Source organism: Physeter macrocephalus, chromosome 8, assembly GCF_002837175.3.
Source record: "Physeter macrocephalus isolate SW-GA chromosome 8, ASM283717v5, whole genome shotgun sequence".
Lineage (NCBI taxonomy): Eukaryota > Metazoa > Chordata > Mammalia > Artiodactyla > Physeteridae > Physeter > Physeter macrocephalus.
The window spans coordinates 100869216-100883508 of NC_041221.1; the positions used below are offsets into that span (position 1 = coordinate 100869216).

At 34.2% G+C, this 14293-nt stretch overlaps 1 protein-coding gene across 1 annotated transcript in view; it reads right to left on the minus strand.

Annotated features, from left to right (window-relative positions):
• The window catches only part of SLCO4C1 (solute carrier organic anion transporter family member 4C1), a 59945-nt gene that overhangs the window by 11501 nt on the left and 34151 nt on the right, over positions 1–14293 (minus strand). Inside the window, exons 3-7 of the mRNA XM_024121870.1 lie at positions 8837–8990; positions 7187–7308; positions 6129–6241; positions 3882–4026; positions 3269–3464 (exon numbers count right to left, since the gene is read on the minus strand). Coding sequence (XP_023977638.1) covers positions 3269–3464; positions 3882–4026; positions 6129–6241; positions 7187–7308; positions 8837–8990 — 730 coding nt within the window. The remainder of the gene's footprint in view (positions 1–3268; positions 3465–3881; positions 4027–6128; positions 6242–7186; positions 7309–8836; positions 8991–14293) is intronic.

Consider the following 14293-nt stretch of genomic DNA (forward strand, 5'->3'; position numbering starts at 1 on the left):
CAGGGAGGGAGGGAGGGAGGAATAAAATTCCCTGCAACCATGAAGCCAAGTTTCTTGCACTGGGGATCTAAATGAGCGATTTATCTAAGTATCAGAAGATAATAACTGCTATGTTGCAAAATGATGATACTTAAGGAGTAAATGGAGAACAAGAAGCTCATGAAGGAAACAGATTAAAGAGAAGAATATAAAACAAATGGGGAACAAATCAGTAGGGAGTTTGAAGGAAAGGGTGATCAAAGAGTAAATTTTAAGTAATTCATCTCTCTGCTTAGAGTCTCTCTGTCTTCAAATCTATTCCACAGGCTGCTGCTAGTTGTCTTTATCAAGCATGATTCCATTCATGAAAGCAATCAGGATAGTCTCTGCCCACATCTAGTTTACAATATAGATGTAGAAATAAGGTGACAGAAAAACTATCCCTGCAACTCTAGAAATAGCCTCTACACAATAATTTTTAAATTAAAATTTTCCAATATATAATCCCCATATTATTGATAAATGATTACTAAGAACATGAAAGTTTAAGACAGTCTGAGGCAAACTACAGTAGAAACAAAGAAATATAGAATATATTCTTTATTATCAAGGGTTAATCACTTTAGGCTACACATTTTCTAAAGGTTTATTTCATAAAGTAAAGGGGAAACTATTACCAGGAAAATAGCCAATGCTTGTGAAGTTTATTAAATTTTCTTAATATATACATATTATTTTTAAAATATATAAAATATTTTAAATTTTTAAAAATTGAATATTAAAAATATTTAAAATATATCATTTTAATTATACACAAAATATATTTAATAATTTTTAAAATACACATAAATGTGTGTTTACACATACATATATGTATATATGAGAAACATGTTTATCACAAATAGCTGAATTTAAACATTAATGTCTTATTTGAATCCATACTATTATTCTATAATTATGTTTCTACAATAAGCAAAGATTTCCTTAAATCTACTGTAACTCCTTGACAGACAGGCCTCTTTAAGGCGCTGTTTTGGATAAGCAATGAAATTCTAGCTATAGGCCAGATAGGGAAAAAATACTGTGTGTACTTACTACAAACCCTGCATCTTCACAACCTCTCTTTCTCCCACTTCACTAAGGAGGTATTTCTTGAGCTTCTTAGTCTGTTCTTTCATTGTACTTTTTCTTATACACGTGTTTCTTGCATTAGGTTATTATGACTAAGTTGTCCATGATGTGGACATTTTAATATGCAGGGCACATAGCTAAATTAAGAATCTGGGACCACAGAGAAAAATGATCTGACAATTTCACACCTCCATTGTGACTTCAAGCCTTATCTCTTTATTAATAGAGTCTACACACACACGCACACACATCCCGTGTGTGTGAATGTGCGTGTGTACATGTGTATACTCACTTTCAGTTTTTTCGCCACTGAGAATGTGTATGTAATTAAGCTCTGACTCTATGTCCCAGACCTTGATATCTCTCGATGACCAGCCCCCACATGCATCTCGAACTGACACCACCTCACTTGCTTTCCTTTCTGATTAGGCTAAGGCCACTCATCTGGTAGTGACTCTTGTTTAAGGTAGAAAATATCAGATGGATTCACATCCACATCATCTGTGCATCAAGGTGATAGAGTAGTATTAAAGTATCCAGAAGTTTCTGTACTTCTAAAAGGAACATACAAAAAAGTGGTTTCTTGGGGTACATTTGGGTGAAGTTTATAGGTGTCAGTCAGGTTCTGCACAACTTACCTCTATCTATCTTTCGACCTTTCCAGGTATCTTTCTACTATTTCCAGACACATGACCTAAGTGCCATTCAAACTGGTCCCTGAATCTAGCCTTCACTTTCTAGCATTTATGCTTTGGCTTAACATATTCCTTTGCCATTCCCTCTTTCCCAAATCTTTCTCTCTCAAGCTTTTTGTATACTTAGAGGATATTTTAGCCCTATTTCTCTATTATGCCATGAAGCCATTCCTAAATCTAATTAAAGAAACTGAAAAGCTCTTTTATTTTTTTTTTTTTTTGCGGTACGCGGGCCTCTAACTGTTGTGGCCTCTCCCGTTGCGGAGCACAGGCTCCGGACGCGCAGGCTCAGCGGCCATGGCTCACGGGCCCAGCCGCTCCGCGGCATGTGGGATCTTCCCAGACCGGGGCACGAACCCGCGTCCCCTGCATCGGCAGGCGGACTCTCAACCACTGCACCACCAGGGAAGCCCTGAAAAGCTCTTTTTAATTCCATAACCTTTTATATCTCTCACCGCCTAATTCATTGTTCATTCACTGTTTTGTTTCCCAATCTATCCTGCTACCCTGGAAACTCCTTTAGAGTAGGAATTTTGCCATAAAAGTCTGCCAGAGGAAGCAGTCGATGAATTGTTGAACAAATGTAATGGAGCTGGACTAAACATTACTTTCGAACATTTTTCATTAATATGAAAGAATGACAGACATGAACAGTGGCTACAAATCATGATAATTGTTATTGGCAAACTTTTCAAAACAAACTTTTCCCTTTATTTAGGTTATCTGAATGCCATATTAATACAAAATTAGAGAGTCCTTGACCTGGAGCACCATCCCCTTCAACAGTCTCAAACACATATATTCAAACAATTAAAGCAGCACCGTGGGCCATAAAATACACGTCTGGGCAATGTCCTACAGCCTGATCCTCTACTGTGGCTTAGGATTTCAAAGCAAAACAAACAAGGCAAAGAAAGATAAAATGGTCAAACCAGTTATAGGTAGAAATATGTTTACAGGTCATAACAACAAGAAGTTACTTATTTCTCTGTAATAAACATGAACTTCTAAAGTAAATACAACAGTGATTAGTATCACCTACTTGTAGCTTCATTTTAATTTCTCTACTAGCCTATTTTCAATCCATCTAATAAGAGAATTTCACCATAGGGAGTTTTAAAATTTAAATCAATAGGAACATATAATGTGAAATTCTCCCTAGGATATTGAATCCATTACGGACAAAGATTCTGTAATATTAATCTTTGTATCCCTGAGAATAGTACTCAGTACAGAATAGTTGTTTCTTAAATTCTTTCTGAAAAAATATCCAACTGTTAATATGATATCAATTATTGAAACTAAAAATAAAAACTACATATTCTTACATAGGAAAAGCAGCCTTACAATTTTTTTTAAAAAGCCTATTTCTTATTATTTTATTTAAGAAAGGATATACTTGGAAATACACACATAGTTTATTACTATGATATTAATATCAAAAAGCAGTGAAATATATTTACCCATTATATGATTCAGATACACCTGCAAATGGCTTATTTTCACAGTTGGCATAAACAAATACAAAAGTCAGTGTAAGTGCAGTTATAGACGTGAGCAAAGCAAACTTCATTATGTTTTTACACGTCATTTTGAATTTCGAAACAAGGATACCACCTAAAATCTGACCAAGAGCAGCTCCGGGAATTAAAACAGTCCCTAATGAGAAAGAAGACACAGTGAGAAAACATACACGTATACTCAGCAACTTATACCAACAATTGGAAAACATCAAAAACAAGTAGTACTATGGTTTTAACATATGAAAGCACTCATGTGATTGAGAAACAACATGAATAAATGAGTTAACAGTTATATTAATAAGAGATTAATAAAATTAATGTTTTGAATATTAAGATTAATATATATTCGCTTTAGTTCTGTATATAGCATTTGTATCTCTCAAATTCATACAATAGATTGTCTAATGTCAGAAAATTGGAAACTTTTATCAAAATCAGCGTAAAGTTTAAACTTCAAGGAGTGGGCTATCCAAAATTTTATGCTATTTTAATAAATATCTAATGTGGTACAGTAAGATTGTTAGATTAAGCTAGAACAAAGAAAATGCTTTACCTGCAAGGGTAGCTGCAGAGCTGGAAGACAATCCAAACTGATTTTCTATAAATTTAGGTAAAAATGTAGCAAATCCAGTAGTAACGAAGGCTTCTGAGCAAGTTGATAGAACTAAACACATAAAGACAGTATTCCTCATCAAATTCTAAAGAAAAAATACAGTTCACCAAATGAATAACTATGATTATACTGCAAAATGCAGCATTAGAATGGTAGGTACCATGATGAAATAGCACATTTTAAATACACACAATATAATTATTTGTAAAATTTCAGCATTTTCTTTAGCACAAAAGTATAAATACTGATCACTAGTAGTTTTATACATACAATGTTGAGAAAATTTATACATGGAGCACCTAGAAAATTGACAGATGATTAATCAGTAGGGTGAATGTGCCTTGATCATATGCAAGGGACCAGGGAACAGAGGTAAAAGCTGGCTTGGAAAGTTCTCTTCCCCAGTCTTACTATATATCTCCATACAATAAATCTACCCCATATTCGATTTTTTTTTAATTGTGTTCTGAATTCCTATGTCCAGTAAATGAAGAATTGACTGTGAGCAAAGATGAGAGTGGTCTCTAAGTATCAAACTTTTGGTATTGCTCCACAAGTATTGCTCTCGGTAGTTAAGAACCTTAGGTATAGAGTTAAGCAATTTTCAATAAGGGTCTATATTGCTGGAGTTCTCAGAACCTTATTAATCTACCAGAGGGGAGTGTAGAGATTCGGTTATTTCATAATATTTAACCATAAAGTGAAAAACCACAAAGTATAGTTCTAGAATATTTAATGCAAAAAAATTTAATAGGGCTTCCCTGGTGGCACAGTGGTTGAGAGTCCGCCTGCCGATGCAGGGGACGCGGGTTCGTGCCCCGGTCCGGGAAGATCCCACATGCCGCGGAGCAGCTGCGCCCGTGTGAGCAACACACACACACAAAGGAGTCACAAAAAGGCAAGATAAGAGATTTAGAAGTCAGAGCCAGATGATCGAACATAATAATAACAATAGTGACAAAAGGAAAAAAAGTACCTGAATGAAGAAATGCAATAATTTTTAAAAATAATGAGTAGAAAATATTTAAGTTTTCAGATTGAAAAAGATAATGGACTCCAAGCAAGGATTAATGAAAAAATGATACATATTTAGGAATAAACTAGTGAATTTCCTGAAATCAAAGAGGAATGAAAAAATTTACAAATTTGCAGATAGAAATAACTAAGAATCACATTAACTTGAAACTTCTCAACTGCAAGAATTAAAGGAGTATGATCTGAAAGTATCCATCCAGTCAGAAATATCATTCTGACATTCAAGGATACTTAGATGGCATCCTATCTGAGAAAAACCAGCAATAAAATGCTGTATCTATAGAGATCTGAATCAGAATCAAGATCTCAAAGCATGAGAACATAAGGATAAAAAAAGCATTGGTGAGTAATGACTCTTGATACATATAAGAATTTATAAAATAAATTAAATAGAAATATATGAAATAGAATAGAACTACTATAAAAGAAAATAACAGTAATTAGAATTAAAAATTATAAACAATCTCAGCAAAACACAAGAATATGCCTGTATGGAAGAGGAGGAAGGAGAGTTAAAAAGTAGGATGAATGGAGTAAAAACATTGTAAGGCTTTCATTTGAGGAGGAAAAGAAATAATGAAAAGTAAATAAGTTCAAATCTTGAAAAGGTAAAATTATAAATTCCCTTATGTACAAAACTTTTATGATGCTAAATAGAAAGAATACTTCTCTGCCGAGTTCAATAAAACAAACCATAACACTTTTGTTTCTTTAACCTCAAATTCAAAACAAGTAACCACTAACTGCCACTTCTTTCACAAAGGAAAAATATGGTTTGGTATTCTCAAAAACATACTTACAATTCAATGATAATTGATCCATCCATTACACAAGGGAAATGGCATAGGATAATGGACTACATGCTAACGAGAAACCACTGAATATTGATATTGCCAATAAGATAACTCATGTTCTTCCAACCAATCTACTCTGGAATAGTTTTCATTTACTCAAAGCACAATACAATTAAATCTGAAGATGTTTTTATAAGAGCTAGGACTATAGTAAATAAGCAGGCAAGAGTGCATTATGATAATATTTGTGTGTATGGATAGACTGTTTACATATATTTGTAATATACACATATATCTACATATGTATGTGTGTATAGTTGTGTGTGTGTGTGTGTGTGTGTGTACAGTGCTATTTTACCTTTAGAGCAGCTGGAAAATCTTTAAAACTTTGTCCAAAATTCCCATCTGTATGTTGTAAAGAATTACTCTGATGAATCTGGGAAGTTTTACCATCTTGAATTTCTGCTGTACCTAAAAAAATAGTAAATTTACCCGCTCTATCTTCTTGCTTTCTAATGATTCTTTCTCATCCTTTATGCATTAAACAAAGAATGTTTAAAGTTTTTCTCTTCTACTCTAATTCTAACATGTTTTTTAGATGAAATAATATTTACTACCTATTATCATGTCTAATTTTTAATAATAGTACCGTGAATAAATCTGAGAAAACAGTCAATACATAGACTCATAAGTTGGATGGCCCAGGGTAGAAAGAAATCAACGAGTCCATCTACTTCTACTCTGCCTACTTTTCTTCTGCCCATTTCCAGAAGTTAATCATCTATCCTGTTACATATAACAGAAACAACTAAATGCCTTCAGCCTGGAGAAAAATACTTCTATAGATATGTATATGAACCACATGATTATAAAGAAACAAAATCTCACAGAGAAAGGAATAGATATTCTTTTCTATTAATCTTTTCTTTTAGGACAGATTTTTAGTATTGAAATTTGGTGAAAAGAAGTATACAAAAGCATGACTTTGGTGACAATTGAAAAAAAAGTACTTGTACTATCATTAACAAATAATTAACATCAATAATTTAAAGCCGATTGGCTCTTGAAGTTACTAACTGAATACAGACTAATAGTTTAAAAGATATTATATCTCACATAAACATGAAGCAAGATTCCAGATAACACATAAGATACAAATTTAGTATTTAATAAAGAGGTGAATATGTACAGTTTTATTGGGTATTAAATGAAAATAAAGAAAAACCATGAATATTAAGATTGTTACCCAATATTTCCTAAAATAAAGACAGATATTCAAAAGTTTGCATAGGCAGACAACTGAGATTCTATTTTAAAAAATAGTGAATTTCCTAGGGTTCTTAGTAATCATGTAGAAAGCAACACTTGGCCTAGAATTGGAATAAAACTCCCTGGTTTTAAAGAAAATATTTTTACCTGGTAAGTGTTTTGGAAAGCAAGAAAAAGGTATTATCAAAGACCAGGCAAAGAGCCAAGACATAAGAAATCCAATCCACCATGCCCCCAGCCATCGCGGATCATCCTCAGTGATATCAATGCTGTATGACAGAAAAACAAGAGGTAAAAGTCAACTCTATCTTGTTATTTAAAACTCAGTCACGATAATTATATAATTTATAATTCAAATGCATATATAGAGAGAAATATTATTATATTATCCAAAATTTCAAGTGGAGCCATTTTGAAAAATCACAATGGATAGCAGGCATAAATGAGAGCTCTAAGAATAATGATTTACAAAGTATTCTACATGGCAAATACAACACAGAAGTTTTAAATATTTAATAGTAAATATATGCATGTTGACTATTTGAAAGCATGCGTGGAATTTCTGAACGTTCTTTATCTAACTTTGGCTACATTTTTCTTCTCTGAATATTATAATATATAGTATATATATATAGAATACTAAATACATCTCACAGCGAATCACTGATTTTTGTTAAAAGCCCATACACTATGCCCCAATTGTGGCATTCATTTGAATGTAAAATTCTTCTTAAAAGTGATAATATATTAACAGTTTGTTATAATGGTTGTCATATTTTTATATCAACAGGCTCTTCCCCAAAACACATCATTTCTACAACTCATTTCACTCCACTGAAATTAAAACCCAGCTTTCTGCTCAAGAGCTTCCTCTGTACACCTTTTTATATAGTCTCTAAAAGATTAACCTAGGGCTACAAACATCAGTATCTTTGTATTGTACAACCTTCTGAAATTTTTTATTAACCTATAGTCTCTAAAAGATTAACCTAGGACTAACAGCTAAAGAACAAATCACATACTGTGACCACATTTTCTTATTCATTGCTCACAGTCATGCAAAGGACTGTGTAGTTACAGTAAAATGAGAAAATATGGCCTCAGCAAAGGCCACTAACCTCTCTATTCAGGAAAAGGAGAAGGTAACTCAGTGGGTAAGAAGAGGGTTTTGGAGTCAAAAAGATCTACTTCATTTCATGCCTTGGCCACTTACCAAGTTCTGTGTATCAACTACCTTATAAGATTATTAAGAGGATTAAATAAAATGGCATGTAAAATAAAGTTACACACAAAACCTATGTTGTCTAGAACACAGTATGGGATAAACAAACATTACCTATTATTATCCTCCAGTGTTACAGTTGTTAAAGCTGAACAACTGTGATCTCTATGATATTATCAGAGCTACTATAGCACTTAGTCTGAGAATCATAAACTCTCGAGACTCTTCAGGCTATCTACCTACAGCTAAATCTACTGAAAGCACAACTAATTTTAACTAAACTATTATTTTTGAACAATGCACAGGGTACTGGTTATATATTTTGAAAAATTTCACCATCTAATCATTAAGCATCCTTATTTGTGAATAAATACACTATACCAAGAGATGCTGTGGCATTAACTCGTGAAGCAATGCAGCCAAAATAGTACATAAAAATTGTGTGTATTCAGTTTTGTTTCCTGAAAAATCCCTCATGATATTCTGAAGAAATATTATAAAAATATTCTGTCTATGGTACTAACATGATTAAAATAATATAAATCTAAATAAAAGAAAAATCGAAATTGCCTTGCCTTTGTCCCAAATCAACATCAATGTACATGGTTAGCAACTGTCCTCCCAACACATAGCCAACAGCAGGGCCTAAAACTGACATGGAATAGCCAATTCCTAGAAAAAGAACAAAGACAATGAAAATGGTCATCTGTGGAACTTTGCTTTGAATGTCTGACAAGCGAAGAAAGAGAAATATTTTACTATAGAAAAACAAAATGATTAGAATTATATGAAAATTACACATATTTTAACTAAAAAATGCCATTTGAGTGGTATCACTTGTCAAGGAGCTTAAAATACATAATTCAATGTCAAAATGTTTAGACTACAATAATGATGGCAACAAATCCAATAATTATAAATTTATGAAAGTTATATCATGTTAACTCACAGCAGGGGTAGTTCATCTACTATTACCCTTTGTGAACAGTGATAGTAATTACTGGCTACAATTCTTACGGAAGAAAACAAAGTGAAATGAGAAGCCTTTTATACTCTGAGAAGCCTTTTATACTCTGTACACATTCCAAAAGCATTCTATGGCAGCTGATTTAAAATCTGGATCTGGTTCATTAGTCTGTTTCTTAAAAGTAAACAATTAAACTCCTTCTCTTAGTGAATCTCCCATTTTAACTTGCAACAGAATTAAACTGAGCTTATTTCTCTGATATTTAAAACTTTGCCACATATAACTTTTTGCTTTTTGTTAAAAAATTATGCATACATCAGTATCTTCATATACTACCACCTTCTGAATTTTTTAATTAATTACTGAGATTCTTGTTCTCATACACAAAAGAAAAGGAATATACCATACACAAAGTGAAGCATACATCAATGGTAAAAATGACTTATGTACTAGATTAAGGCTCCAAAGTAGAGGTCATTCAAGATGATCTGAAAACATGTAAGAACTTTTATTTATCTATCAATATCTATATTATAACTATATTTTTAAATGTAAAAAATGTATTGATAGAAAATTTTAAGTATATAATTTATAAATAAGTGTATATATATATATATATATATGATTCATGCTCAAAAAATTTATGGCTAAAAGTACATGATTAAAAATGCTGGAAATCAATGATTCCCAAATTATCTTTGGTGATAGATCCTTTTATAAATTATTTCCAAAAGGGTTTAGACTGATACATTTGTAAGGATACCTTATAAGTTCTGTGGAAGTATAAAATTGCTATAGGGCTTCCCTGGTGGCACAGTGGTTAAGAATCTTCCTGCCAGTGCAGGGGACACGGGTTCAGGCCCTGGGCAGGGAAGATCCCACATGCTGTGGAGCAACTGGGCCCTTGCGCCACAACTGCTGAGCTTGCGCTCTAGAGCCTACGGGCCACAACTACTGAAGCCCGTGCGCCTAGAGCCCGTGCTCCGCAACAAGGGAGGCCACCACAATGAGAAGCCTGCGCACCGCAATGAGGAGTGGCCCCCACTTGTTGCAACTAGAGAAAACCCACGAGCAGCAACGAAGACCCAACACAGCCTAAATAAATAAATAGATAGATAGATAGATAGATCTATTAAAAAAATTGCTATAAAAGTTTCTAAAAGTTTATTTTCATTTTTTTACTTTCTTCATGTTGGCATGGATCTATGTAATTCACACTGAATAGCACTATCTACATCACCTGCTTTGTCAGTCCTCAGCAAGTACTCCTTGGTTAACAATAAAGAATGCTTTGCATATGTTCACAAATATGTTCTTAAAAGAAATATATCAAGAAAGCAAAGAATTTAAAGTTTTCAATTGATGAAAGGTGAATTTGCTATGACCCCAAAATTAAAAATTCTGGTAATGGTGGATGGACTATGGTAGACTAGCGTTTCCAACCAAATTGCCCACTAAGAAAAACTTTTAAAAACTGTAAAAATTATTTTTAAATATAAGGCAGATAAAAAGAGTGAAGGACCACTGTGTTAAGATTCTTAAGAAGAGAGAGATTTAACAAAAATTGGGACTGATTTTTTTTCCTGGGTACGTTGGCTAATTCTATAAGAGGCACTGGGAGGGTAAACTGTCCTTTGCTAGTCTCTAGGAAGTAGGGAAACAAAAGTTGCAGTTTAGGGAGTAGAGCTTATAAACTTTCCCTGTCCTACATTTTAAGTTGGCACCTACAAGGCTATACTCTAAAAGCAAAGATGAGTTAGAAGTAGACTGGCTCACAGAGTAAGTGCAGTTTAGCTTCAAATAAACTCAGTCCCTGAAATTAGATAAAGGGCATCCCAGATTGTAGTGTTCCCATGTATGACAGAGGTTGGAAAGTTATTAAAAGACACACAGAGTGATTCTGAAAAAAAATTCTAGAACTATAAAATGCATTTGTCACAATAAAAATGAAATGGATCCACAGCAGATTACTTAGAACTGAACTGAGTATTACTAAACTGCAAAATATATTATTAAATCAGTAAATATTTATCAAGAAGCACAGAAAAAATACAGGATAGAAAATACAGAAAAGATAGTAAAGGAGAAAGAATACATTAAAAAAAAAAAAACCCACGAAGGCCTACCATACATGTAATTGGAGTAACTGGAGTCCCAGGAGAGGAGACAATAGGGCAGAAGTTATATTAATAATCATAGGAAATATTCCAAAACCAATGAAAAATATCAAGCAGTACATTCGTGAAGTCATATAAGTTCAAAACAGATGAAATAAATGGAATCTTGCACCTATACACTCATAGTAAATAAAACAAATGAAAATCAAATACAAGAAAAGAATCTTAAAAATGGTAAACATACATAAGAAACAGTGGAAGTAAATACAGTAGAATAGCACTTTTAAAGTACTGAAAGAAAATTAATGGCCAACTAATTATTTATTCCCAGTGAAAATATTCATCAGGGAAAAGGGTAAAAAAAAGAAACTAGATGAAAAACTAAGAGAATTCATCACAATCAGACTGTTCCAGTAAATTAACTCAAGACTGTTCTTCAAGTTAAAGGAAAATGATCCCAGACTGAAACTCAGAGTAGCAAAGGAAAGAAGAGTAATAAAAAAAGGTAAACATGTTTATAAAAGTGGATCAATATTCTTAAATAAAACAATAATACTTATTTCAGGAATTTAAATATAGAAGGGATTACAGTACACAGAAATAATTGAATAAATGTTGGGAAAGGAATAAATTTAAAGGGTTTTAAGACCTATGTGATGATTAGGAATGTGGTAAAAGTATCAATTAACATTAGAATTACATAAAATCAAGTTTGCATATAAGGTAATTAGCAGATGAACAGTAAAAGAGCATATACCTAGGAAGTTAATGGAGGGGAGAAATGAAATAATAAATATTAAATTATCAAAAAGAAAGAAAAACAGGGCAAGAAATAAGAGTGTAGAGCAGATAGGAAGCACATATTAAGATGAAAGATTTAAACACAAAATAACATTAAATGAATTTAAAAGTTCAATTAAAGGACAAAAATTGTAAACCCCAAAAAAGCATTTAAAGAGGAAAAGGTGAGGCTAGAGATACTGTGTAACCACTTTTTTCCTTCATTCTAATAGGTAGCAAATTTTGACTGTTTTCATTTTGCCCATTTTTGCCTTGTTACATAAAATTGTTTCACATAGAGGAAGGCATGCTACCAGTAATATATACTATTTTAAAAGAAAGAAAGAAGGGAGGAAGATAAAGAGGAAAAGGTGGTGAGTGAGGCTAGAGATACTGTGTAACCACTTTTTTCCTTCATTCTAATAGGTAGCAAATTTTGACTGTTTTCATTTTGCCCATTTTTGCCTTGTTACATAAAATTGTTTCACATAGAGGAAGGCATGCTACCAGTAATATATACTATTTTAAAAGAAAGAAAGAAGGGAGGAAGATTTTGGAAATGGGGAAATGTATACAAATATAAAAAGCATTCGAGGGGCTTCCCTGGTGGCGCAGTGGTTGAGAGTCCACCTGTCGATGCAGGGGACACGGGTTCGTGCCCCGGTCCGGGAAGATCCCACATGCCGCGGAACGGCTAGGCCCGTGAGCCATGGCCGCTGAGCCTGTGCGTCAGGAGCCTGTGCTCCGCTACGGGAGGGGCCGCAACAGTGAGACGCCCGCGTACCGAAAAAAAAAAAAAGCATACGAAAGGATTTCAATCAACAAAACCTAATTACGCAATGAAAAGTATCAGTTATCTGATATTGAAAAAAATTAAAATGAGTTTCTCAGTTTTGTTACTTTTTGTTTTTTTCCTTTACTCTCAAAAATTACCATTCAGTGAATTGCTACAGTGCAAGAAAAAGATAAGGTAGCAGGCCTTGTGGCTGCTAGCTTTAGAAAGACCTGCTTCCAAGTTTGGCTCTCGTCTGGCATCTGGGATCTTAAATGTCCAGAGGGATGCCACAGTTCCCTAACTAATAAAGGTGTCTCACTGTGCTCAAACTGTTTGTAAAAGCAATGTGGTTTTGTTGAACACTTGTATTCCTTCTGAGAGTCTAGAAATTTTCTGTGTGCAAGGCAGAGGGTTCCTACATGATCAACTACCAATAAAATCCTTGGGCGTTGAATCTCTAATGAACTTAGCTGGTAGAAAACATTTCATACATGTTGTCACAACTCCTGGCTGGAGGAATTAATTGCAATCCGTAGGGCTCCATGAGGAGGGAGTGGACTCTTGCAAGCTTGCAGCTGGTTGTCTCTACTTCACCTCATGTACCTTTTCCCTCTGCTGATTTTGCTTTGTATCTTTCTGCTGTGATAAATCATAGCCCTGAGAACTGTCAATCCTAGAGAATTTCAAATCTGGGATGGTCTTGTGGGCCTTCACCCCACGCTCCCATGCTTAAGTAATTTTTGAATAACTTCGTATTTTGTGTGTTACTAAAATATAAAGATTGAAATTGTTTTATGAGAAGTACTGATTAGAAGAGGACCTCAGAAAGAAAATCTGTGAACTGGAAGAGTGAAAAGCATCACCAGTAGCTAATTGAAATAAAAGCACTGTTAAATTAGTAAATGGAGAAGTTGTACAGATCAGCCAGAAAGGGTAAAGAGAGGGCATCAGATCTTGCGGAGATACCAAAGCAAAGCAAGTAGAGAAAACAGGTAGAAGTGTACTGGTTTCCATATTAGAGATGAGCCTAAGAGATTAGTACCCTCTATCAGGGCTGCATTGAACACACTTGACTTCCAGTGACTACGGCAATAGGTCTTTGTTATAGACTGAAAGTTTGTGTCACCCCAAAATTCATATGTTGAAACCTAATTCCCAATGCAATTGTATTTGGAGGTGGGGTCTTTGGAAAGTGATTAGGCCATAAGAGTGGAGCCCTCAAAAAGGGATTAGTGTGCCCTTAAAAGAAGGCCCCATGGGCTTCCCTGGTGGCGCAGTGGTTGAGAGTCCGCCTGCCGATGCAGGGGACGCGGGTTCGTGCCCCAGTCCGGGAAGATCCCACATGCCGCGGAGCGGCTGGGCCCGTGAGCCATGGCCGCTGAGCCTGCGCGTC